Source organism: Oncorhynchus clarkii, chromosome 13 (genome assembly GCF_045791955.1).
Source record: "Oncorhynchus clarkii lewisi isolate Uvic-CL-2024 chromosome 13, UVic_Ocla_1.0, whole genome shotgun sequence".
NCBI lineage: Eukaryota > Metazoa > Chordata > Actinopteri > Salmoniformes > Salmonidae > Oncorhynchus > Oncorhynchus clarkii.
Genome location: NC_092159.1, coordinates 63,350,327 through 63,375,461, shown reverse-complemented (window position 1 = coordinate 63,375,461; position 25,135 = coordinate 63,350,327). Strand labels below are relative to the sequence as shown.

At 49.1% G+C, this 25,135-nt stretch overlaps 1 protein-coding gene across 1 annotated transcript; it reads right to left on the bottom strand.

Moving 5' to 3' along the window:
* Positions 1–1,832: 1,832 nt before the first annotated feature.
* LOC139365243 (COP9 signalosome complex subunit 1-like) lies at positions 1,833–24,668 on the bottom strand. The gene is made up of 14 exons (XM_071102746.1): positions 24,585–24,668; positions 18,490–18,582; positions 17,043–17,224; positions 16,758–16,922; positions 13,068–13,203; positions 12,693–12,770; positions 12,432–12,492; positions 11,029–11,114; positions 10,592–10,686; positions 10,055–10,160; positions 8,212–8,292; positions 7,839–7,976; positions 5,586–5,720; positions 1,833–2,695 (listed from the first exon to the last, which is right to left on the bottom strand). The coding sequence occupies exons 1-14, from the start codon at positions 24,615–24,617 to the stop codon at positions 2,618–2,620; spliced, it is 1,467 nt and encodes a 488-aa protein (XP_070958847.1). The 5' UTR covers positions 24,618–24,668; the 3' UTR covers positions 1,833–2,617.
* Positions 24,669–25,135: the final 467 nt, after the last annotated feature.

Below are 25,135 nucleotides of genomic sequence, written 5' to 3'. Positions count from 1 at the left end.
TGAGGTTAAATAAATGGAAGTGAGAAATGGTGCATTTGATATTTCTCTCTTAACTATGATTTCTCCGTTCTTACAATTTGGTGCCAAAATGAGCCCCCTTTGGACCTTTCTGCTGAATATCAAACTGACACGTCATCTTGTATTTTTTATTGTGGTTTGTGGATTTATTTTGAAATTAAAGAAATCTTTGGAAAGAAATAATCCCCATCTGTATCGCAAGTAGTAGTAGATTTAATTACCATCCTGCATTCTATTTGCAAGGTAAAGCCCCGCCTTATCTCAGCTCACTGGTTACCACAGCAACACCCACCCATAGGACACTCTCCAGCGGGTGTATTTCACTGGTCATCCCCAAAGCCAACACTTCCTTTGGCCGCCTTTCCTTCCAGTTCTCTGCTGCCAATGATTGGAACGAATTGCAAAAAAAGCATCAGCTGTCAGAGCAGCTTACCTTTCTATTTCTCTTTGTGTTATTGACTCTACGTTTGTTTATGTGTAACTCTGTGCTGTTTTTGTCACACTGCTTTGCTTTATCTTGGCCAGGTCGCAGTTGTTAAATAAATGTAAAATAAGATGACTTTTATTTTGAAAGTCGTGAGTATCAGACGAGACGTCATTCCCGAAATCCCACGCTCGTAGCGTTTTTATCAACGTAAATTCAGGCAGATTAGAGCAGAAAGTTTTGGTGGACTTTTGGCTAAGCATTCTAGCAAAGAAAGTAAAACGTATCCAAATGGATAAAACGAACGGTCCAACGTTTATTGCCCCCGAAATGTCCAAACTACAGTGGTTAAACGTGTTCCTCACGGAGCGGCTAACCGCAGCTGCTATAGGGATTTTTGGCGCCGTGGAAAAAACGATACTCGAGTATCAGGAAGAGATCGTCCGTTTGAGACAGGAGAACAGTCGCCTACGGCCTAATAACGCATTGATCCAACCAGAGAAGTTACCAGACCCCCAGCAGCAGCTCACGTTCTCCGTCTCCGAAGAGGTTCTCCTGGACTTGGGAGGAGCAGCACGGTGAGCAGAGCCAGAGGTGGAGCGCCATTCTGGGGAACGAGGGCCCAGAACCCACACAGAGTCAGACAGAGGAGGAACAGGATTGCATGACCAGCACAGCTTCAACAAATGGAGTTTGCTATCAAATCGACTCCTGTCTATCGTGTGGAAAATTACTGTGATCAGGACCAACCTCAGCCCGGTACACCTTGACCTGCCACAGACTGTGGAGCTTCTGTCTCAGATCAAACCAGAAGATAATGGAAGTAAAATGTAATACAGACTGCACTTCATGGGAGAAAGTAGAACAAGATGGGTATAAATCACCCAGCCACACACACAACATATCCACCAGCTCACCATGGAGTTGACAACCCAGCAGCTACACCAGCTGAGGTATCAAACATCCAGATCTACAGAGCTGTCATGAATCTGAGCCCAACGACAGCTCAGGTGACAGATGACTTGAACTGTGTGGTTGAAGGACTGAAAGAACACGCCGTCTCACTGAGACTCCAACCCTGGTCCTCCAGTATCCCCCAACCCTGGTCCTCCAGTATCCCCCAACCCTGGTCCTCCAGTATCCCCCAACCCTGGTCCTCCAGTATCCCCCAACCCTGGTCCTCCAGTATCCCCCAACCCTGGTCCTCCAGTATCCCCCAACCCTGGTCCTCCAGTATCCCCCAACAGTGTTTCCCAACTCAGGGTTGGGGGCTACTGGAGGACCAGGGTTGGGAACCACTGCTCTAGATTACCTTAACGTAATTGTGGTAACAGGAATCTGTGGCTGTATTGGAAACGTCATCTAAACACCACCAAAGAAAGAGTCCGTCTCATTTAGTATGTATCTTTATTAAAAGCTTGTTCTGTGTCCAGGTTGTGTTTTTCCCTCCCAATGTGTAATCAGTGTTTGTCACCGGGTACAGAGCAAAGTGCATCTCTTTACAAAGAACCAGCCAGCTACAGCTGGAAGTGCCTCGTCTCTTCCACAACGTTCCATTTATTTTAACTTCATTTGAGTAAACAAGGTGTTGTTGGGTCTCGTGTGTCAACAGACATCGTATCTTCACCAACTTAAATTATTTTCATTGTGTTTGTTCTCGTCTTCTCTCCCGCCAGGAAACGTAGGCCCTGGTAAAAAGTAGAGCACCATAGGGAACAGGGGGGCCGTTTGAAGGGACGGGGGGGGGGACAGGGAGCCGTTTGAGGGGACGGGGGGGGCCGTTTGAGAGGACAGGGGGCCGTTCGAGGGAAAGGGGGCGTTTGAGGGGACGGGGGGACGGGCCGTTTGAGGGGACGCAGGTGTTTTTTTTGCTAACGTTGGGGCCATGTCATAGGCTGCTTCTCAAATGACACCATGTGCCCCACTGTTGGCCAGACTCCAGCTTAGCAGTTGTAGCTTTGACTTGGCCAAAAGAAGGACCTGAGGCCTGTTGTGGACAGGCACCCCACACTCCCTCTGTTCATTCAAAGGCACCAGGTATCGTCTGTGTACCAAATGGCACCCTATTCCCTACATAGCGCCCTACTTTTGACCAGGGTCCCATAGGGTAGTGCACTACATAGAGAGCAGAGTGCCAGACACAGCCAGCGATGGTGTCATGACGGGACGTCCCTGTCACATGGTGCTGCTCATCCTGGTTGTTTGGCTGTTGGCTGTTGATAGCTCCCCCAGGTTGCCTTCTCTAGGAGGGGACTGAGGGAGGAAGAGGGAAGGGAGAGAGGAGAAGGATGAGAAGAGGGAAGGGAGGGAGAGAGGATGAGAAGAGGGAAGGGAGAGAGGAGGAGGAGAAGGATGAGAAGAGGGAAGGGAGGGAGAGCGGAGGAGAAGAGGGAAGGGAGGGAGAGAGGAGGAGAGAGAGAGGATGAGAAGAGGGAAGGGAGGGAGAGAGGAGGAGAAGAGGGAAGGGAGGGAGAGAGGAGGAGAGAGAGGATGAGAAGAGGGAAAGGGAACGGAGGGAGAGAGGAGGAGAGGGAAGGGAGGGAGAGAGGAGGAGAGAGAGAGGATGAGAAGAGGGAATGGAGGGAGAGGAGGAGAAGAGGGAAGGGAGGGAGAGGAGGAGAAGAGGGAAGGGAGGGAGAGAGGAGGAGAGGGAAGGGAGGGAGAGAGGAGGAGAGAGAGAGGATGAGAAGAGGGAAGGGAGGGAGAGAGGAGGAGAGGGAAGGGAGGGAGAGAGGAGGAGAGAGAGAGGATGAGAAGAGGGAAGGGAGGGAGAGAGGAGGAGAAGAGGGAAGGGAGGGAGAGGAGGAGAAGAGGGAAGGGAGGGAGAGAGGAGGAGAGGGAAGGGAGGGAGAGAGGAGGAGAGAGAGAGGATGAGAAGAGGGAAGGGAGGGAGAGAGGAGGAGAGGGAAGGGAGGGGAGAGGAGGAGGGAGAGAGAGGATGAGAAGAGGGAAGGGAGGGAGAGAGGAGGAGAAGAGGGAAGGGAGGGAGAGAGGAGGAGGAGAGAGAGAGAAGTGAACAAATGTAGACTTAACAGTGAAATGTTTAGAGAGGAGAGAGAGGTGGATAAATTGTCTCGAGGGGCACACAACAGTTGATTTCAAACTGACACAGTACTAAAACAATACATCACCTGATAAATGAAAAGCTCTGACAACATGATCAAAACACCCGGTGAACTATCCCAAGGTTTCCCCATAAACTGAGGGATATAGAGGAAGCAGCTTAATCCCCAGGGGTCCGGTTTCCCAGACATAGATTAAACCTAGTCCTGGAGTGAAGAATCTCCATTGACAATGCTTCTATTCAGGACTTCATGTGTGTCTGGGAAAGATCCATCTCAGTAGTCTAGACTGGGGCCGTATAGTAACAGCTGTAGTCTAGACTGGGGCCGTGTGGTAACAGCTGTAGTCTAGACTGGGGCCGTGTGGTAACAGCTGTAGTCTAGACTGGGGCTGCGTGGTAACAGCTGCAGTCTAGACTGGGGCAGTGTGGTAACAGCTGTGGTCTAGACTGGGGCCGCGTGGTAACAGCTGTAGTCTAGACTGGGGCCGTGTGGTAACAGCTGTAGTCTAGACTGGGGCCGTGTGGTAACAGCTGTAGTCTAGACTGGGGCCGTATAGTAACAGCTGTAGTCTAGACTGGGGCCGCGTGGTAACAGCTGTAGTCTAGACTGGGGCCGTATAGTAACAGCTGTAGTCTAGACTGGGGCCGTATAGTAACAGCTGTAGTCTAGACTGGGGCCGTATAGTAACAGCTGTAGTCTAGACTGGGGCAGTGTGGTAACAGCTGTAGTCTAGACTGGGGCAGTGTGGTAACAGCTGTAGTCTAGACTGGGGCAGTGTGGTAACAGCTGTAGTCTAGACTGGGGCCGTGTGGTAACAGCTGTAGTCTAGACTGGGGCAGCGTGGTAACAGCTGTAGTCTAGACTGGGGCCGCGTGGTAACAGCTGTAGTCTAGACTGGGGCAGTGTCTAGACTGGGGCCGCGTGGTAACAGCTGTAGTCTAGACTGGGGCCAGGTGGTAACAGCTGTAGTCTAGACTGGGGCCAGGTGGTAACAGCTGTAGTCTAGACTGGGGCCGTATAGTAACAGCTGTAGTCTAGACTGGGGCCGCGTGGTAACAGCTGTAGTCTAGACTGGGGCAGCGTGGTAACAGCTGTAGTCTAGACTGGGGCCGTATAGTAACAGCTGTAGTCTAGACTGGGGCCGCGTGGTAACAGCTGTAGTCTAGACTGGGGCAGTGTCTAGACTGGGGCCGTATAGTAACAGCTGTAGTCTAGACTGGGGCCGCGTGGTAACAGCTGTAGTCTAGACTGGGGCCGTATAGTAACAGCTGTAGTCTAGACTGGGGCAGTGTGGTAACAGCTGTAGTCTAGACTGGGGCCGTATAGTAACAGCTGTAGTCTAGACTGGGGCCGCGTGGTAACAGCTGTAGTCTAGACTGGGGCCGCGTGGTAACAGCTGTAGTCTAGACTGGGGCCGTATAGTAACAGCTGTAGTCTAGACTGGGGCCGCGTGGTAACAGCTGTAGTCTAGACTGGGGCCGTATAGTAACAGCTGTAGTCTAGACTGGGGCCGCGTGGTAACAGCTGTGGTCTAGACTGGGGCCAGGTGGTAACAGCTGTGGTCTAGACTGGGGCCAGGTGGTAACAGCTGTGGTCTAGACTGGGGCCAGGTGGTAACAGCTGTAGTCTAGACTGGGGCCAGGTGGTAACAGCTGTGGTCTAGACTGGGGCCGCGTGGTAACAGCTGTAGTCTAGACTGGGGCCGCGTGGTAACAGCTGTAGTCTAGACTGGGGCCAGGTGGTAACAGCTGTGGTCTAGACTGGGGCCAGGTGGTAACAGCTGTGGTCTAGACTGGGGCCGCGTGGTAACAGCTGTAGTCTAGACTGGGGCCGCGTGGTAACAGCTGTAGTCTAGACTGGGGCCGTATAGTAACAGCTGTAGTCTAGACTGGGGCCAGGTGGTAACAGCTGTAGTCTAGACTGGGGCCGTATAGTAACAGCTGTAGTCTAGACTGGGGCCGCGTGGTAACAGCTGTAGTCTAGACTGGGGCAGTGTGGTAACAGCTGTAGTCTAGACTGGGGCCGCGTGGTAACAGCTGTAGTCTAGACTGGGGCCAGGTGGTAACAGCTGTGGTCACCTTGACGTGTATCTGGTTGCGCAGCACAGCAGCTCTGAGGATCGTGGCTTTGGCTCGTCTCTGGAACTCCTTGCCCATGTGGACAGACTTCTCAAACGTATGGCCCCTCTGGTCCACGTCCCTCGCATACAGGATCTGACATCACACATACAGGAAACAGGAAGTTACTTACTCACACGGGAACTGGGGAGAGACTGGTGTGTACCTCTGTAGTGATAGTTGATGTGTAGAGAGACTGGTCTACGGCTAGTGTGTGTGACCTTGCTGTGCGAGTCTATACGTGCGTGTGTGTGTGTGTTACCTTGCTGTGAGAGTCTATACGTGTGTTACCTTGCTGTGTGAGTCTATATGTGTGTGTGTGTGTGTGTTAAGTTGCTGTGAGAGTCTATACGTGTGTGTGTGTTAAGTTGCTGTGAGAGTCTATACGTGTGTGTGTGACGTTGCTGTGTGAGTCTATATGTGTGTGTGTGTGACGTTGCTGTGTGAGTCTATACGTGTGTTACCTTGCTGTGTGAGTCTATATATGTGCGTGTGTGTTAAGTTGCTGTGAGAGTCTATACGTGTGTGTGTGACGTTGCTGTGTGAGTCTATATGTGTGTGTGTGTGACGTTGCTGTGTGAGTCTATACGTGTGTTACCTTGCTGTGTGAGTCTATATATGTGCGTGTGTGTTAAGTTGCTGTGTGAGTCTATACGTGCGTGTGTGTGACCTTGCTGTGAGAGTCTATACGTGTGTTACCTTGCTGTGTGAGTCTATATGTGTGTGTGTGTGTGTGTGTGTTACCTTGCTGTGAGAGTCTATACGTGTGTGTGTGTTACCTTGCTGTGAGAGTCTATACGTGTGTGTGTGTGTGTTACCTTGCTGTGAGAGTCTATACGTGTGTGTGTGTGTGTTACCTTGCTGTGAGAGTCTATACGTGTGTGTGTGTGTGTGTGTTACCTTGCTGTGAGAGTCTATACGTGTGTGTGTGTTACCTTGCTGTGAGAGTCTATACGTGTGTGTGTGTTACCTTGCTGTGAGAGTCTATACGTGTGTGTTACCTTGCTGTGAGAGTCTATACGTGTGTGTTACCTTGCTGTGAGAGTCTATACGTGTGTGCGTGTTACCTTGCTGTGAGAGTCTATACCTTGTGTGTGTTTGTTACCTTGCTGTGAGAGTCTATACGTGTATGTGTGTGTGTGTGACGTTGCTGTGTGAGTCTATACATGCGTGTGTATGTTAAGTTGCTGTGTGAGTCTATACATGTGTGTGTGTGTGTTAAGTTGCTGTGTGAGTCTATACGTGCGTGTGTGTGACCTTGCTGTGAGAGTCTATATGTGTGTGTGTGTGTGTTACCTTGCTGTGAGAGTCTATACCTGTGTGTTACCTTGCTGTGAGAGTCTATACTTGTGTGTTACCTTGCTGTGAGAGTCTATACGTGTGTGTTACCTTGCTGTGAGAGTCTATACGTGTGTGTTACCTTGCTGTGAGAGTCTATACGTGTGTGTTACCTTGCTGTGAGAGTCTATACGTGTGTGTTACCTTGCTGTGAGAGTCTATACGTGTGTGTTACCTTGCTGTGAGAGTCTATACGTGTGTGTTACCTTGCTGTGAGAGTCTATACGTGTGTGTTACCTTGCTGTGAGAGTCTATACGTGTGTGTTACCTTGCTGTGAGAGTCTATACGTGTGTGTTACCTTGCTGTGAGAGTCTATACGTGTGTGTGTGTGTGTGTTACCTTGCTGTGTGAGTCTATACGTGTGTGTGTGTGTTACGTTGCTGTGAGTCTATACGTGTGTGTGTGTGTTACGTTGCTGTGAGTCTATACGTGTGTGTGTTACCTTGCTGTGAGAGTCTATATGTGTGTTACCTTGCTGTGAGAGTCTATACGTGTGTTACCTTGCTGTGTGAGTCTATACGTGTGTGTGTGTGTGTTACCTTGCTGTGTGAGTCTATACGTGTGTGTGTGTTACGTTGCTGTGAGTCTATACGTGCGTGTGTGTTACCTTGCTGTGAGAGTCTATACGTGTGTGTGTGTTACCTTGCTGTGAGAGTCTATACGTGTGTGTGTGTTACCTTGCTGTGAGAGTCTATACGTGTGTGTGTGTTACCTTGCTGTGAGAGTCTATACGTGTGTGTTACCTTGCTGTGAGAGTCTATACGTGTGTTACCTTGCTGTGAGAGTCTATACGTGTGTGTGTGTTACTTTGCTGTGTGAGTCTATACGTGCGTGTGTGTGTGTCACCTTGCTGTGAGAGTCTGTGTGTGTGTTACCTTGCTGTGAGAGTCTATACGTGCGTTGATCAGTCCCTCCAGTATGAGCTGGGTCAGTTCATCCTCCAGAGATAACACTGTGGTGTTGAAGGACTGGGACATCTTAGTCATGTCTGCAGACACATACGGGCTGAAGTACTGACACACACACACACACACACACCGGGTTAACAACTTGGGCTGAGGTACTGACTCCGGTTAACAACTTGGGCTGAAGTACTGACTCCGGTTAACAACTTGGGCTGAAGTACTGACTCAGGTTAACAACTTGGGCTGAAGTACTGACTCAGGACACAGGTTATGTAGGGATATGAAGGAAAGGAATCCAGGTGTAAAACACTGTTGTGTTGTCATGGTGCCATGACGGTCTCACCTGTATAAGGGCTCTGTTTCTGATCTGTGTGTACAGTGTTCTAACGTGGGGGGCCAGGTACAGGTCCAATAGAAGGTTATCCTGCAGGAGAGAGAGGAAGGGCATTGGTGTTTGGTGCACATTCAAATCCCAGTTGTTTTTGAGCCATGGAGCGGCAGGAAGCCTAGTGGTTAGAGCAGGTAGCCTAGTGGTTAGAGCAGGTAGCCTAGTGGTTAGAGCAGGTAGCCTAGTGGTTAGAGCAGGTAGCCTAGTGGTTAGAGCAGGCAGCCTAGTGGTTAGAGCAGGTAGCCTAGTGGTTAGAGCAGGTAGCCTAGTGGTTAGAGCAGGTAGCCTAGTGGTTAGAGCAGGTAGCCTAGTGGTTAGAGCAGGTAGCCTAGTGGTTAGAGCAGGTAGCCTAGTGGTTAGAGCAGGTAGCCTAGTGGTTAGAGCAGGTAGCCTAGTGGTTAGAGCAGGTAGCCTAGTGGTTAGAGCAGGTAGCCTAGTGGTTAGAGCAGGTAGCCTAGTGGTTAGAGCAGGTAGCCTAGTGGTTAGAGGGGCGGCAGGTAGCCTAGTGGTTAGAGGGGCGGCAGGTAGCCTAGTGGCTAGAGGGGCGGCAGGTAGCCTAGTGGCTAGAGGGGCGGCAGGTAGCCTAGCGGCTAGAGGGGCGGCAGGTAGCCTAGTGGTTAGAGGGGCGGCAGGTAGCCTAGTGGTGCGGCAGGTAGCCTAGTGGTGCGGCAGGTAGCCTAGTGGTGCGGCAGGTAGCCTAGTGGTGCGGCAGGTAGCCTAGTGGTTAGAGGTGCGGCAGGTAGCCTAGTGGTTAGAGGGGCGGCAGGTAGTCTAGTGGTTAGAGGGGTGGCAGGTAGCCTAGTGGTTAGAGGGGCGGCAGGTAGCCTAGTGGTTAGAGGGGCGGCAGGTAGCCTAGTGGTTAGAGGGGCGGCAGGTAGCCTAGTGGTTAGAGGGGCGGCAGGTAGCCTAGTGGTTAGAGGGGCGGCAGGTAGCCTAGTGGTTAGAGGGGCGGCAGGTAGCCTAGTGGTTAGAGGGGCGGCAGGTAGCCTAGTGGTTAGAGGGGCGGCAGGTAGCCTAGTGGCTAGAGGGGCGGCAGGTAGCCTAGTGGTTAGAGGGGCGGCAGGTAGTCTAGTGGTTATAGGGGCGGCAGGTAGCCTAGTGGTTAGAGGGGCGGCAGGTAGCCTAGTGGTTAGAGGGGCGGCAGGTAGCCTAGTGGCTAGAGGGGCGGCAGGTAGCCTAGTGGTTAGAGGGGCGGCAGGTAGCCTAGTGGTTAGAGCAGGTAGCCTAGTGGTTAGAGGGGCGGCAGGTAGCCTAGTGGTTAGAGGGGCGGCAGGTAGCCTAGTGGTTAGAGGGGCGGCAGGTAGCCTAGTGGTTAGAGTAACCATTATCATCTAGTCAGCCTGTAACGGTCTTCTCCATTATCATCTAGTCAGCCTGTAACGGTCTTCTCCATTATCATCTAGTCAGCCTGTAACTGTCTTCTCCATTATCATCTAGTCAGCCTGTAACTGTCTTCTCCATTATCATCTAGTCAGCCTGTAACTGTCTTCTCCATTATCATCTAGTCAGCCTGTAACTGTCCACATTAAACTGTCTTCTCCATTATCATCTAGTCAGCCTGTAACTGTCCTCTCCATTATCATCTAGTCAGCCTGTAACTGTCTTCTCCATTATCATCTAGTCAGCCTGTAACTGTCTTCTCCATTATCATCTAGTCAGCCTGTAACTGTCTTCTCCATTATCATCTAGTCAGCCTGTAACTGTCTTCTCCATTATCATCTAGTCAGCCTGTAACTGTCTTCTCCATTATCATCTAGTCAGCCTGTAACTGTCCTTATTAAACTGTTTTCTTCCTTACCTTCATCTCATCCAGTAGTTTCAGACAGGATGCGTACTTTGATTCGTAAAACTTGAAGATTATGTCACGCACCTGGGGCTCCAACTCTAAAAACAACTTAAAGGAGCTGGAGAGAGAAGAGACAGGGAGAGAGACAGGGAGAAAGAGAGACAGGGAGAGAGAGATACAGAGACAGAGAGAGAGAGATACAGAGACAGAGAGAGAGAGATACAGAGACAGAGAGAGAGAGAGATACAGAGACAGAGACAGAGAGAGAAAGAGACAGGGAGAAAGAGACAGGGAGAAAGAGAGAGAGAGAGAAAGAGAGAGAGGGAGAAAGAGCGAGAGAGAGACAGGGAGAAAGAGATGCTGACGTTTCAATATGTACTGAAATCTGTCATCACCCAACAAGCTGCTCCTCTCCATAACAGTTCTCATCAAGGCCTTCACTTGGAGAGAACAATGAAGCTCTTCAAATAACAACAGTTAGCATTTACCTGAAGTGTACTTCTCAGGAGGGGACGACTAAGTGTGGTGCACACTGCGTAGGGAGCCTACCTGCTTGAGATGATGTTCTTCTGTAGTTCCTGTCTGTCGAAGGTGGCCAGGGCACACATCCCTCCATACACCGCTACATTACTGGGGGACAGGAGCTGGGGAGGGGGTCCACAACAGGTTACAACTCCTCAATCCTAAAACACTCCATGTACACAGCAACATCATGGCTCAGACCAGATATGGTGGAGTTGGGGGTCAGGTGAGTTGGGGCCGGGGTCAGGTGAGTTGGGGGGGGGGGGGAAATCAGGTGAGTTGGGGGGATCAGGTGAGTTGGGGGGGTCAGGTGAGTTGGGGGGGGGGGGAATCAGGTGAGTTGGGGGGGGGAAATCAGGTGAGTCGGGGGCGGGGTCAGGTGAGTTGGGGGCGGGGTCAGGTGAGTTGGGGGACAGGGTCAAGTGAGTAGGGGTCAGAGATAGGGGGATATATTGATATCTGACCTCTGGGAAGTCGCAGTGGTCAAATGAAGCCTGGAGGAAGCACTTAGCGGCCGGTTTGTACTTTCTAGAGGCCAGCTCTGCCAAACCTGGAGGGGGTGGGGTCAAGACAAACATTAGAAAGCGCAACTCACAATTTAAGAATAGGTTTTATTACCTGTTATGACCTAAGACTTCAGTGGTCCTCCTAACAGTATAATGTCTTAGCTGTAGACTTCAGTGGTCCTCCTAACAGTACAGTATAATGTCTTAGCTGTAGACTTCAGTGGTCCTCCTAACAGTACAGTATAATGTCTTAGCTGTAGACTTCAGTGGTCCTCCTAACAGTACAGTATAATGTCTTAGCTGTAGACTTCAGTGGTCCTCCTAACAGTACAGTATAATGTCTTAGCTGTAGACTTCAGTGGTCCTCCTAACAGTACAGTATAATGTCTTAGCTGTAGACTTCAGTGGTCCTCCTAACAGTATAGTATAATGTCTTAGCTGTATACTTCAGTGGTCCTCCTAACAGTACAGTATAATGTCTTAGCTGTAGACTTCAGTGGTCCTCCTAACAGTATAGTATAATGTCTTAGCTGTAGACTTCAGTGGTCCTCCTAACAGTATAGTATAATGTCTTAGCTGTAGACTTCAGTGGTCCTCCTAACAGTACAGTATAATGTCTTAGCTGTAGACTTCAGTGGTCCTCCTAACAGTACAGTATAATGTCTTAGCTGTAGACTTCAGTGGTCCTCCTAACAGTACAGTATAATGTCTTAGCTGTAGACTTCAGTGGTCCTCCTAACAGTATAATGTCTTAGCTGTAGACTTCAGTGGTCCTCCTAACAGTATAATGTCTTAGCTGTAGACTTCAGTGGTCCTCCTAACAGTATAATGTCTTAGCTGTAGACTTCAGTGGTCCTCCTAACAGTATAGTATAATGTCTTAGCTGTAGACTTCTGTGGTCCTCCTAACAGTACAGTATAATGTCTTAGCTGTAGACTTCAGTGGTCCTCCTAACAGTATAATGTCTTAGCTGTAGACTTCAGTGGTCCTCCTAACAGTACAGTATAATGTCTTAGCTGTAGACTTCAGTGGTCCTCCTAACAGTACAGTATAATGTCTTAGCTGTAGACTTCAGTGGTCCTCCTAACAGTATAATGTCTTAGCTGTAGACTTCAGTGGTCCTCCTAACAGTACAGTATAATGTCTTAGCTGTAGACTTCAGTGGTCCTCCTAACAGTACAGTATAATGTCTTAGCTGTAGACTTCAGTGGTCCTCCTAACAGTATAATGTCTTAGCTGTAGACTTCAGTAGTCCTAACAGTATAATGTCTTAGCTGTAGACTTCAGTGGTCCTCCTAACAGTACAGTATAATGTCTTAGCTGTAGACTTCAGTGGTCCTCCTAACAGTATGAGGTCTTACCCGCAGCACATTTTAATTTGGTGAGGACAGATTGGTTCTGACTGTCTCTCTCTCCTCGTTGCTAGAAGAACAAGCAAGCGGGAGGTAAGTCAGTGATTTTCTCTCAGTGTGAAGGCTATATTAGAGTCTACTATACACACACACAACAATTTAAAAAGGAGAACATCTATTGAACAAATTCTCATACTGCTTGGTTTGACAAGTTTCTCTCACTAGGAAGGTACGATGGAAAGGTCATATTTCATGTCATTCAGTACTAACCTCAGCTATCTCTGGAGTGGATTCTGCCTTGCTGACGTAGCTAAGCACATGGGACCAGTTCTGGAGGTAAACGCTAACCTAGCGAGAGAGAAATACACAGAGAGAGAGACATGAGACAGACAGAGGAGAGAAAAGGTTTGAGAAAACTTCCAAGGATGTTAGGTCAAGACAATCCACGTTTATAGACTTGACCAAGTGAAGACACAACTTGACGATAAAAGTTGACATGAACATTCATAAACATTCATTCCGGAGGCACCGTGTTGATGAGGTCATAGTACCTTGATGACGTTCAGACACATGTTGATGATGTCATAGTACCTTGATGACGTTCATAAACATTCCGGAGGCACCGTGTTGATGATGTCATAGTACCTTGATGACGTTCAGACACATGTTGATGACATGCTTGGCACTAGTGCAGTAGTCTCGGGCTCGGCTGTAACACTTCAGGGCGTTGCTGAGATCTCCACAGTCTAAATAGTGGTCCCCAAGGTCATCATGACCCCGCCTGAACAGACAGAGAGGGAGGGGAGAGGGGGGGGAGAGAGGAGGGGAGGAGAGAGAAGGGGAGGAGAGAGAGGGGGAGGAGGAGGAGAGAGAAGGGAGGAGAGGGGGAGGAGGAGGAGGAGAGAGAAGGGAGGAGAGAGAGGGGGAGGAGGAGGAGAGAGAAGGGAGGAGAGAGAGGGGGAGGAGGAGGAGGAGAGAAGGGAGGAGAGAGGGGAGGATAGTGGGAGGAGGAGGAGGGATAGGGGGAGGAGAGAGGGCGGAGGATAGGGAGAGGAGAGGGGGGAGGATGAGAGAGAGGGGGAGGGAGGAGAGGGGCGAGGATGAGAGAGAGGGGGAGGGAGGAGGAGAGAGAGGGGGAGGGAGGAGAATAGAGGGGGAGGGAGGAGAGAGAGGGAGGGGGGGATCCAGAGAGAGAACTTGTTGAGTAGTAGACTGGTTCCATTTGGGTTGAGGCCCTTCCTCTCCCATACCACATCACTGGCTGTGTCCACATCCTCCAACCTTATCCCAAAGTGTACACTTTATTTAACCAGGTAGACTAGTTGAGAACAAGTTCTCATTTGCAACTGCGACCTGGCCAAGATAAAGCATAGCAATTCGACAACACAGAGTTACACATGGAATAAACAAAACATAGTCAATAATACAGTAGAACAAAAGAAAACAAAAAGTCTATATACAGTGAGTGCAAATGAGGTAAGTTAAGGAAATGAATAGGCCATGGTGGCAAAGTAATTACAATATAGCAATTAAACACTGGAATGGTAGATCGCCAGAAGATGAATGTGCAGGTAGAGATACTGGGGTGCAAAGGAGCAAGATAAATAAATAAATACAGTATGGGGATGAGGTAAGTAGATGGGCTGTTTACAGATGGGCTATGTACAGTTGCAGTGATCTGTGATCTGCTCTGACAGCTGGTGCTTAAAGCTAGTGAGGGAGATGTGAGTCTCCAGCTTCAGAGATTTTTGCAGTTGGTTCCAGTCATGGGCAGCAGAGAACCGGAAGGAAAGACGACAGAGAGCTCCTCTCATGGAGCTGAAATCACTGGGTGTGTGTAAACCCAGCAGATGTCCGAGGTTCTAGCCATGCATGTTGTCCGAGTTCCATCTCCACTGCTTGTGACACACATGTAACACAGTCGAGTTCCATCTCCACTGCTTGTAACACAGTCGAGTTCCATCTCCACTGCTTGTAACACAGTCGAGTTCCATCTCCACTACTTGTGACACAGTCGAGTTCCATCTCCACTGCTTGTGACACACATGTAACACAGTCGAGTTCCAGCTCCACTGCTTGTAACACAGTCGAGTTCCATCTCCACTACTTGTGACACAGTCGAGTTCCATCTCCACTGCTTGTAACACAGTCGAGTTCCATCTCCACTACTTGTGACACAGTCGAGTTCCATCTCCACTGCTTGTGACACACATGTAACACAGTCGAGTTCCATCTCCACTACTTGTGACACAGTCGAGTTCCATCTCCACTGCTTGTGACACACATGTAACACAGTCGAGTTCCATCTCCACTGCTTGTGACACAGTCGAGTTCCATCTCCACTGCTTGTAACACAGTAGAGTTCCATCTCCACTGCTTGTGACACAGTCGAGTTCCATCTCCACTGCTTGTAACACAGTCGAGTTCCATCTCCACTGCTTGTGACACAGTCGAGTTCCATCTCCACTGCTTGTAACACAGTCGAGTTCCATCTCCACTGCTTGTGACACAGTCGAGTTCCATCTCCACTGCTTGTGACACAGTCGAGTTCCATCTCTACTGCTTGTGACACACATGTAACACAGTGAAAACAATGTCTACTTGAGTCCCCCCCCCCCCTCCGCGTAGCTAGTTACCTGCTGCTCTCTTTGATGGAGTTTCCCTCCCCGTAGCTAGTTACCTGATGCTCTCTTTGATGGAGTTCCCCTCCCCGTAGCTAGTTACCTGATGCTCTCTTTGATGGAGTTCCCTCCCCGTAGCTAGTTACCTGATGCTCTCTTTGATGGAGTTTCCCCCCCGTAGCTAGTTACCTGATGCTCTCTTTGATGGAGTTCCCCCTCCCCGTAGCTAGTTACCTGATGCTCTCTTTGATGGAGTTCCCTCCCCGTAGCTAGTTACCTGATGCTCTCTTTGATGGAGTTCCCTCCCCGTAGCTAGTTACCTGATGCTCTCTTTGATGGAGTTTCCCTCCCCGTAGCTAGTTACCTGATGCTCTCTTTGATGGAGTTTCCCTCCCCGTAGCTAGTTACCTGATGCTCTCTTTGATGGAGTTTCCCCCCCGTAGCTAGTTACCTGATGCTCTCTGATGGAGTTTCCCTCCCTGTAGCTAGTTACCTGATGCTCTCTTTGATGGAGTTTCCCCTCCCGTAGCTAGTTACCTGATGCTCTCTTTGATGGAGTTCCCTCCCCGTAGCTAGTTACCTGATGCTCTCTTTGATGGAGTTTCCCTCCCCGTAGCTAGTTACCTGATGCTCTCTTTGATGGAGTTCCCTCCCCGTAGCTAGTTACCTGATGCTCTCTTTGATGGAGTTCCCTCCCCGTAGCTAGTTACCTGATGCTCTCTTTGATGGAGTTTCCCTCCCGTAGCTAGTTACCTGATGCTCTCTTTGATGGAGTTTCCCCTCCCCGTAGCTAGTTACCTGATGCTCTCTTTGATGGAGTTTCCCTCCCCGTAGCTAGTTACCTGATGCTCTCTTTGATGGAGTTTCCTCCCCGTAGCTAGTTACCTGATGCTCTCTTTGATGGAGTTCCCTCCCCGTAGCTAGTTACCTGATGCTCTCTGATGGAGTTTCCCTCCCGTAGCTAGTTACCTGATGCTCTCTTTGATGGAGTTCCCTCCCCGTAGCTAGTTACCTGATGCTCTCTTTGATGGAGTTTCCCTCCCGTAGCTAGTTACCTGATGCTCTCTTTGATGGAGTTTCCCCTCCCCGTAGCTAGTTACCTGATGCTCTCTTTGATGGAGTTTCCCTCCCGTAGCTAGTTACCTGATGCTCTCTTTGATGGAGTTCCCTCCCCGTAGCTAGTTACCTGATGCTCTCTTTGATGGAGTTTCCCCTCCCCGTAGCTAGTTACCTGATGCTCTCTGTGATGGAGTTCCCTCCCCGTAGCTAGTTACCTGATGCTCTCTTTGATGGAGTTTCCCTCCCGTAGCTAGTTACCTGATGCTCTCTTTGATGGAGTTTCCCCTCCTGTAGCTAGTTACCTGATGCTCTCTTTGATGGAGTTTCCCCTCCCCGTAGCTAGTTACCTGATGCTCTCTTTGATGGAGTTTCCCCCCCCGTAGCTAGTTACCTGATGCTCTCTTTGATGGAGTTCCCCCCCCCTCCCGTAGCTAGTTACCTGATGCTCTCTGATGGAGTTTCCCCTCCCCGTAGCTAGTTACCTGATGCTCTCTGTGATGGAGTTCCCTCCCCGTAGCTAGTTACCTGATGCTCTCTTTGATGGAGTTTCCCCTCCCGTAGCTAGTTACCTGATGCTCTCTTTGATGGAGTTCCCTCCCCGTAGCTAGTTACCTGATGCTCTCTTTGATGGAGTTCCCTCCCCGTAGCTAGTTACCTGATGCTCTCTTTGATGGAGTTCCCCTTGTAGTTCTTGAGGTCAGTGTCCAGCTTCTCCAGTTTTAGAAGGGCCTTTTTCCTGGTATTCTCTGCCCAGGCTGTGTCCAGGAGAGGGGCCTCCGCCGGCCCATCAGGCACCGCGTCAGGGACACCCTGCGCCTGTCTGGGGAATAGACAGAGATGTTAGGGTCGTATGCACACATGCGGGATCTCTCACACACACACACACTTTTGTACCTTATATAGGCTCCACTTCACTCTCACACACACTCTTTCTTCTCACCGCTTGGCGTCGGAGAGTCTGCGGTGGATCTCCTCGTACACGTCTACGTTGAAGGTCCTCTGGACGAAGGACAGGGCCATCTTCAGGGCCTCGGCACGGAGCTGGGGACAATGTTGTGCTATGAACTGCAGTCTCTCAATACGCATCAGACCGCTGTAGCTGGAGGCAAACTGCTCCAGGTCCTAGAGAGGGAGACCAGGAGAGATGAAAGACAGGGAGACAAAAGAGAAATTGTGAGTGAGACAGCGAGAGGCAGTGAGACAGGGAGATTGAGAGAAAAACAGAGAGAGAGACAGAGAGCGAGAGACAGCGAGATTGAGAGAGAGAGAAAGAGACAAAACAGTGAAAAGATAACACATGATAGGAGTAGACCACCATGTGACAGACTTCATTTAGTTCAGTGTTCAGCATAGAATATAGAAGAAGAACTACAAAGCTAAGGAAGATACCGTCAGTAACGTCCCAGTGCTAGGGCTAGCTTAGTGCTATAGTAACATACCAGTGCTAGGGCTAGCTTAGTGCTATAGTAACGTACCAGTGCTAGGGCTAGCTTAGTGCTATAGTAACGTACCAGTGCTAGGGCTAGCTTAGTGCTATAGTAACATACCAGTGCTAGGGCTAGCTTAGTGCTATAGTAACGTACCAGTGCTAGGGCTAGCTTAGTGCTATAGTAATGTACCAGTGCTAGCTTAGTGCTATAGTAACGTCCCAGTGCTAGGGCTAGTTTAGTGCTATAGTAATGTACCAGTGCTAGGGCTAGCTTAGTGCTATAGTAACGTACCAGTGCTAGGGCTAGCTTAGTGCTATAGTAATGTACCAGTGCTAGCTTAGTGCTATAGTAACGTACCAGTGCTAGCTTGGTGCTATAGTAACGTACCAGTGCTAGCTTAGTGCTATAGTAACGTACCAGTGCTAGCTTAGTGCTATAGTAACGTACCAGTGCTAGCTTAGTGCTATAGTAACATATCAGTGCTAGCTTAGTGCTATAGTAACGTATCAGTGCTAGGGCTAGTTTAGTGCTATAGTAACGTACCAGTGCTAGCTTAGTGCTATAGTAACGTACCAGTGCTAGCTTAGTGCTATAGTAACGTCCCAGTGCTAGCTTAGTGCTATAGTAACGTACCAGTGCTAGGGCTAGCTTAGTGCTATAGTAACGTATCAGTGCTAGCTTAGTGCTATAGTAACGTACCAGTGCTAGCTTAGTGCTATAGTAACGTACCAGTGCTAGCTTAGTGCTATAGTAACGTCCCAGTGCTAGCTTAGTGCTATAGTAACGTACCAGTGCTAGGGCTAGCTTAGTGCTATAGTAACGTATCAGTGCTAGCTTAGTGCTATAGTAACGTACCAGTGCTAGCTTAGTGCTATAGTAACGTACCAGTGCTAGGGCTAGCTTAGTGCTATAGTAACGTACCAGTGCTAGGGCTAGCTTAGTGCTATGGTAACATACCAGTGTGGGGTTTTCCACCACATAGTTGGTGTCTGGAGCATTCTGCTGGTCTTCCTGGGGGTCAGCATCGATCTGCATCGGCTCAACAGCCCCCTGGAGGAGAGAGAGGGATGGGAGAGAGAGGAGAGAGAAGATGAGATGGAGAGAGAGCGAGCGGGGGAGATGGAGAGAGAGCGAGCGGGGGAGATGGAGAGAGAGAGGGATGGGAGAGAGAGGAGGGAGAAGATGAGATGGAGAGAGTGAGCGTGGGAGATGGAAAGAGAGAGCGAGGGAGATGGAGAGCGGGGGAGATGGAGAGAGAGAGAGCAGGGGAGATGGAGAGAGAGAGGGATGGAAGGGAGGGGGAGAGAGAAGGTGAGATGGAGAGAGAGAGAGACTTTTAGAGATTAACCTCCTAAGGTCAATGTCCGGGAACCTACTGAAATCGAATTAGCATTTTAAAAAAGCCCCATAGAAATCCATCCATTTCAGCTAGAGCGGTGTTTGTCCGACTACGAGACATCCCAATTGGTCTTCTCACTTCTGTAGAGTCCGAACAGCCTACAAACGATTGACCCTTCAATGGAAAGATGAGACCCTCACAAACATGACGGTGTTCCCCGTTTTGATCTATGACCCCGACAAGCTACTTGGGACTCATCTGGAGTCGGTACAGCTGATCTGCCAACTGTCTGTAGTGTCTGAACAGTTTGGCCTAGACACTAATATGACCCTCTGTGTGAAGGTGAGACTCTCACAAACATGACAGTGTTTTTGTTCTAGGAAGCCCACAGGCCTCACAAGACTGATCTGAAGGTCCCCAGGTACGAAGTTAAAAACATTTATGGAAGTATATATGGAGACTGGATTAGTACCAAAAATATGGGGTTAAATACATGTAAAAAAACAACATTTTTATTTAAACTAGGCAAGTCAGTGAAGAACACATTCTTATGTTCAATGACGGCCTGGGTTAACTGGTCTAGGAACAGTGGGTTAACTGGTCTAGGAACAGTGGGTTAACTGGTCTAGGAACAGTGGGTTAACTGGTCTAGGAACAGTGGGTTAACTGGTCTAGGAACAGTGGGTTAACTGGTCTAGGAACAGTGGATTAACTGCCTTGTTCAGGTGCCTTGTCGGAACCTTGTCGGCTCGGGGATTCGATCTTGAAACCTTCCGGTTACTAGTCCAACGCTCTGACCACTAAGCTAGCTGATCTCTCTTACAGGTCAGACACTTCAGAACAAACTGTCTTTTGGTTGTTTTTTGGGGGACTATCCATTGTTCCATGTAGTGAATGATATTCTGTGTTTGTATGGGCCAATTTTTTTAAACCTTTATTTAACTAGGAAAGTCAGTTAATAACAAATTCTTACAGTGGAGGGGAGGCAGGAGAGGGGGAGATGGAGGGGAGGCGGGAGGGGGGAGGCGGGAGAGGGGGGAGATGCAGGGAAGGCGGGAGAGGGGGAGATGCGGGGAAGGAAGGTGGGTGGGGGGGTGGAGGGAGATGCAGGGAAGGAAGGGGGGGGGGGGGGGGGCAGAAGAGTGATTTCTGTCCTTGATGACTGCCTTGTTCAGGGGCAGAACAACAGATTTTTACCTTGTCAGCTCGGGGATTTGATCCAGCAACCTTTTGGTTACTGGCCCAACGCTCTAACCACTAGGCTACCTGCCGCCCCTCTAACCACTAGGCTACCTGCTCTAACCACTAGGCTACCTGCTCTAACCACTAGACTACCTGCCGCCCCTCTAACCACTAGGCTACCTGCTCTAACCACTAGGCTACCTGCTCTAACCACTAGGCTACCTGCTCTAACCACTAGGCTTCCTGCTCTAACCACTAGGCTACTTGCCGCCCCTCTAACCACTAGGCTACCTGCTCTAACCACTAGGCTACCTGCCGCCCCTCTAACCACTAGGCTACCTGCTCTAACCACTAGGCTACCTGCTCTAACCACTAGGCTACCTGCTCTAACCACTAGGCTACCTGCTCTAACCACTAGGCTACCTGCTCTAACCACTAGGCTACCTGCTCTAACCACTAGGCTACCTGCTCTAACCACTAGGCTACCTGCCGCCCCTCTAACCACTAGGCTACCTGCCGCCCCTCTAACCACTAGGCTACCTGCCGCCCCTCTAACCACTAGGCTACCTGCCGCCCCTCTAACTACTAGGCTACCTGCTCTAACCACTAGGCTACCCGCCGCTCCTCTAAACCACTAGGCTACCTGCTCTAACCACTAGGCTACCTGCTCTAACCACTAGGCTACCTGCCGCCCCTCTAACCACTAGGCTACCTGCTCTAACCACTAGGCTACCTGCTCTAACCACTAGGCTACCTGCTCTAACCACTAGGCTACCTGCTCTAACCACTAGGCTACCTGCTCTAACCACTAGGCTACCTGCTCTAACCACTAGGCTACCTGCTCTAACCACTAGGCTACCTGCTCTAACCACTAGGCTACCTGCTCTAACCACTAGGCTACCTGCTCTAACCACTAGGCTACCTGCTCTAACCACTAGGCTACCTGCTGCCCCTCTAACCACTAGGCTACCTGCTCTAACCACTAGGCTACCTGCTCTAACCACTAGGCTACCTGCTGCCCCTCTAACCACTAGGCTACCTGCTCTAACCACTAGGCTACCTGCTCTAACCACTAGGCTACCTGCTGCCCCTCTAACCACTAGGCTACCTGCTCTAACCACTAGGCTACCTGCTCTAACCACTAGGCTACCTGCCGCCCCTCTAACCACTAGACTACCTGCTCTAACCACTAGGCTACCTGCTCTAACCACTAGGCTACCTGCCGCCCCTCTAACCACTAGGCTACCTGCTCTAACCACTAGGCTACCTGCTCTAACCACTAGGCTACCTGCTCTAACTACTAGGCTACCTGCTCTAACCACTAGGCTACCTGCTCTAACCACTAGGCTACCTGCTCTAAACACTAGGCTACCTGCCGCCTCTCTAACCACTAGGCTACCTGCCGCCCCTCTAACCACTAGGCTACCTGCCGCCCTAATAGCAGTAAGGACAAAAATTATTTATCAAAAAAACATGTTTTCGATTTTATTTTATACTTTAAAGGGTCTTAAAATTCAATATGAAATAGCAAAATGATCCTTGGTAATGACCTTAATACAACTCCATATATCAGAGCTTCGGTCTGTCTGCTCTGGTGGTCCTACCTCTGGGAGCAGGGAGCATGCTGAGAGGCTGAGGCTGAGGACATAGTCCCCTGCAGTGAACGCTGACAGCTGATTGGGTCTGCTGCTGCTATGGGAGGTAGAGGGAAGCTCTGAGGCCGAGGTCTGGGCCAAGCTAGCCCTACTCTTATCCCTGTCTCTGGCCATGGCCCTGTTTCTTTCGCTGTCCTGAGCCTGAGCTTGTTCTGCCCCTGCGGCAACCTCCAGCTCTGACACTGAGCTGTCCTGGAGGAGGGAGGGGAGGCGGGAGATGGAGTGGAGGCGGGAGAGGGGAGATGGAGGCAGGAGAGGGGGAGATGCAGGGAAGGAAGGGGGGGGGGGGGGGCAGAAGAGTGATTTCTGTCCTTGATGACTTAAAGCACTTCGCATGATAAGTCATGTCAGTTAGCTAGCCAGAACTCTCACAGCTGGATGTTATTTGGGGTTGTGTATTGTAAGTAATTGCCTACCTCCTCATGCCTTTTGCACACAATGTATATAGACCCTTTAAGAAAATTATACTGTGTTATTGACTTGTTTATTGTTTACTCCATGTGTAACTCTGTGTTGCTGTCTGTGTCACACTGCTATGCTTTATCTTGGACAGGTTGCAGTTGTAAATGAGAACTTGTTCTCAACTTGCCTACCTGGTTAAATAAAGGTGTTCTCAACTAGCCTACCTGGTTAAATAAAGGTGTTCTCAACTTGCCTACCTGGTTAAATAAAGGTGTTCTCAACTTGCCTACCTGGTTAAATAAAGGTAAAATAAAAAAATATATAAAAAAATTAAACTACATGACCAAAAGTATGTGGACACCTCCTTGTCAAACATCTTATTCCATTATCATGGAGTTGGTCCCCCTTTTGTTGCTATGACAGCCTCCACTCCTCTGGGAAGGCTTCCCACTAGATGTTGGAACATTGCTGCGGGGACTTGCTTCCATTCAGCCACAAGAGCATTAGTGAGGTCGGGCTCTGATGTTGGGCGATTAGGCCTGGCTCGCGATCGGCGTTCCAATTCATCCCAAAGTAATTCGATGGGTTTGAGGTCAGGGCTCTGTGTAGGCTAGTCAAGTTCTTCCACACCGATCGACAAACCATTTCTGTATGGACCTCGCTTGGTGCACGGTGAAACATGAAACATGTCATGCTGAAACAGGAAAGGGCCTTCCCCAAACTGTTGCCACAAAAAAATAATCTATACTGTAGCGTAAACATTTCCCTTCACTGTAACTAAGGGGCCGAGCCCGAACCATGAAAAACAGCCCCAGACCATTATTCTTTCTCCACCAAACTTTACAGTTGGCACTATGCTTTGGGACAGGGAACATTCTCCTTGCATCCACCAAACCCAGTTGGACGGCCAGAAGGTGAAGCGTGATTCATCACTCCAGAGAACACGTTTCCACTGCTCCAGATTCCAATGGCAGTGAGCTTTACACGACTCAACAAAAACATTTAATGGGTTTCCATGGCCGAGCAGTCGCACACCAAGAGCACAATGACAGGTGTCACCATGGAAACCCATAGATTTTTTTTTAACCAGGCAAGTCAGTTACGAACAAATTCTTATTTACAATGGACAGCCTACCCCAGCCAGACCCGAACGACGCTGGGCCAATTGTGCGCCGCCCTATGGGACTTGGTCGGTTGTGATACAGCCTGGAAACAAACTAGGGTCTGTAGTGACACCTCTAGCACTAAGATGCAGTGCCTTAGACCGCTGCGCCACTTGAGAGCCCATGAAGCTCCCGACGAACAGTTCTTGTGCCGACGTTGCTTCCAGAGGCAGTTTGGAACTTAGTAGTGCTTCAGTGGTCCCAGCCTGTGATCTTGTGAGGCCTACCACTTTGCGGCCGAGCCGTTGTTGCTCCTAGACATTTTCACTTCACATTATCAGCACTTACATTTGTCCAGGGCAGCTCTAGCAGGGTAGAAATTTTACAAACAGACTTGTTGGAATAGTGGCATCTTATGACGGTGCCACGTTGAAAGCCACTAAGCTCTTCAGTACGGGCCATTCTACTGCCAATGTTTGTCTATGAAGATTGCATGGCTGTGTGCTCGATTTTATACACCTGTCAGCAACGGGTGTGGCTGAAATAGCAGAATCCACTCATTTGAAGAGGTGTCCACATACTTTTGGTGATGTAGTGTATAGTAGTTGCTGTACAAACAAGGTGGGTCACACATGTGAATTGGTGGAAGCAACAAGGTCTGAGACATAATAAGAAACATGGAAGTCCTGCTTCTTGCATAAAAGGGATGTCAATTAATGCGTTGTCTCTAAATGAACAGCAAGGGTTGGTGAAAGGTTTCAGGGTGATAGTAACTTCTGCCAGTCCGGTGGATGTTGTTTATCTAGTTGATTATAACAGACAATTTAAGAATTGTTTCCATGGCAATCTTCTCTAGCTAACTACATTTTTATTTAGTTAGCTAAATAGCTTGCATTTTAGGTGGCTACGCTAACGTTTGACACAGATGTAGCTATGCTAGTAAGGAATTACTAACTGCAGTCAGGTTTATTTTTAAATGAGCAAATTACAGTAACGACTCAACACAGGCCATCAAACTGTCCGTTTACATTTTCTATAACTAATTTAGCTACACCTGTTTTTTTTTTTATCCGCCGACTAGTTAGCTATATCTATCAAACAAATTGAAGATTTATAATCTATAATAAACCTAGTTCAATCCGCCCTAACGCTAAATTTATTAGCTTATAAGGACTAACTTGATGTTGAGACCCCAGCATAGCTTCTTAGCTAACATTAGCTAGCAAGATTAGCTTATTAGCTAACTCTAGTTGAAAACACTTTGTTAGAGGACCACATAGATCAACTCAATCTAAACAAAAAATATAGTCATTCAAACGTGTTCCCGGTTATATAAACTGTTGAAAACAAGTTTTGAAAACACAAGTTTACCTGAAAGTTAAAGACCTGTACGGGCAGAGGCATCTCCTTCTCTGCCAACACAATAATCACATCCGGGGTATGGGAGTGCAACTTGTATCTAAATCCCTGTGGAGCAAAAGTCACTGCCTAAAATCTAAATATGGCTAGCTGGAACAAACCCAACTTTGGCGCTGTTATGAAACATGTTAATACCCACAGTCATACATTATCACACATGGTTACAACGCCTAGTATATTGGACCCAACTTTGGCGCTGTTATGAAACATGTTAATACCCACAGTCATACATTATCACACATGGTTACAACGCCTAGTATATTGGACTATATCCGCCGACTAATTAGCTATACACCGCATTCGGGAAGTATTCAGACCCCTACACTTTTTCCATATTTTGTTATGTTATTCAGTTGATTGGACATGATTTGGAAAGGCACACACCTGTCTATAAAAGGCTCATGACAGTCCGCTTGGAGTTTGTCATAAAGCACCTAGAGAACTCTCAGACCGTGAGAAACAAGATTCTCTGGTCTGATGAAACCGAATGCCAAGTGTCACAT

What these genes read in the sequence shown, in the direction of transcription:
- LOC139365243 (XM_071102746.1), bottom strand. Translation starts at nt 24,617, where the DNA reads ATGCCTCTGCCCGTACAGGTCTTTAACTTTCAG. An exon ending in AGACTCTCCGACGCCAAGCG is followed by an intron (nt 16,923 to 17,042) that starts GTGAGAAGAAAG and finishes TCTATTCCCCAG; the next exon opens with ACAGGCGCAGGGTGTCCCTG. An exon ending in GCAACCAGATACACGTCAAG is followed by an intron (nt 2,696 to 5,585) that starts GTGACCACAGCT and finishes TTCCTCCCTCAG; the next exon opens with TCCCCTCCTAGAGAAGGCAA.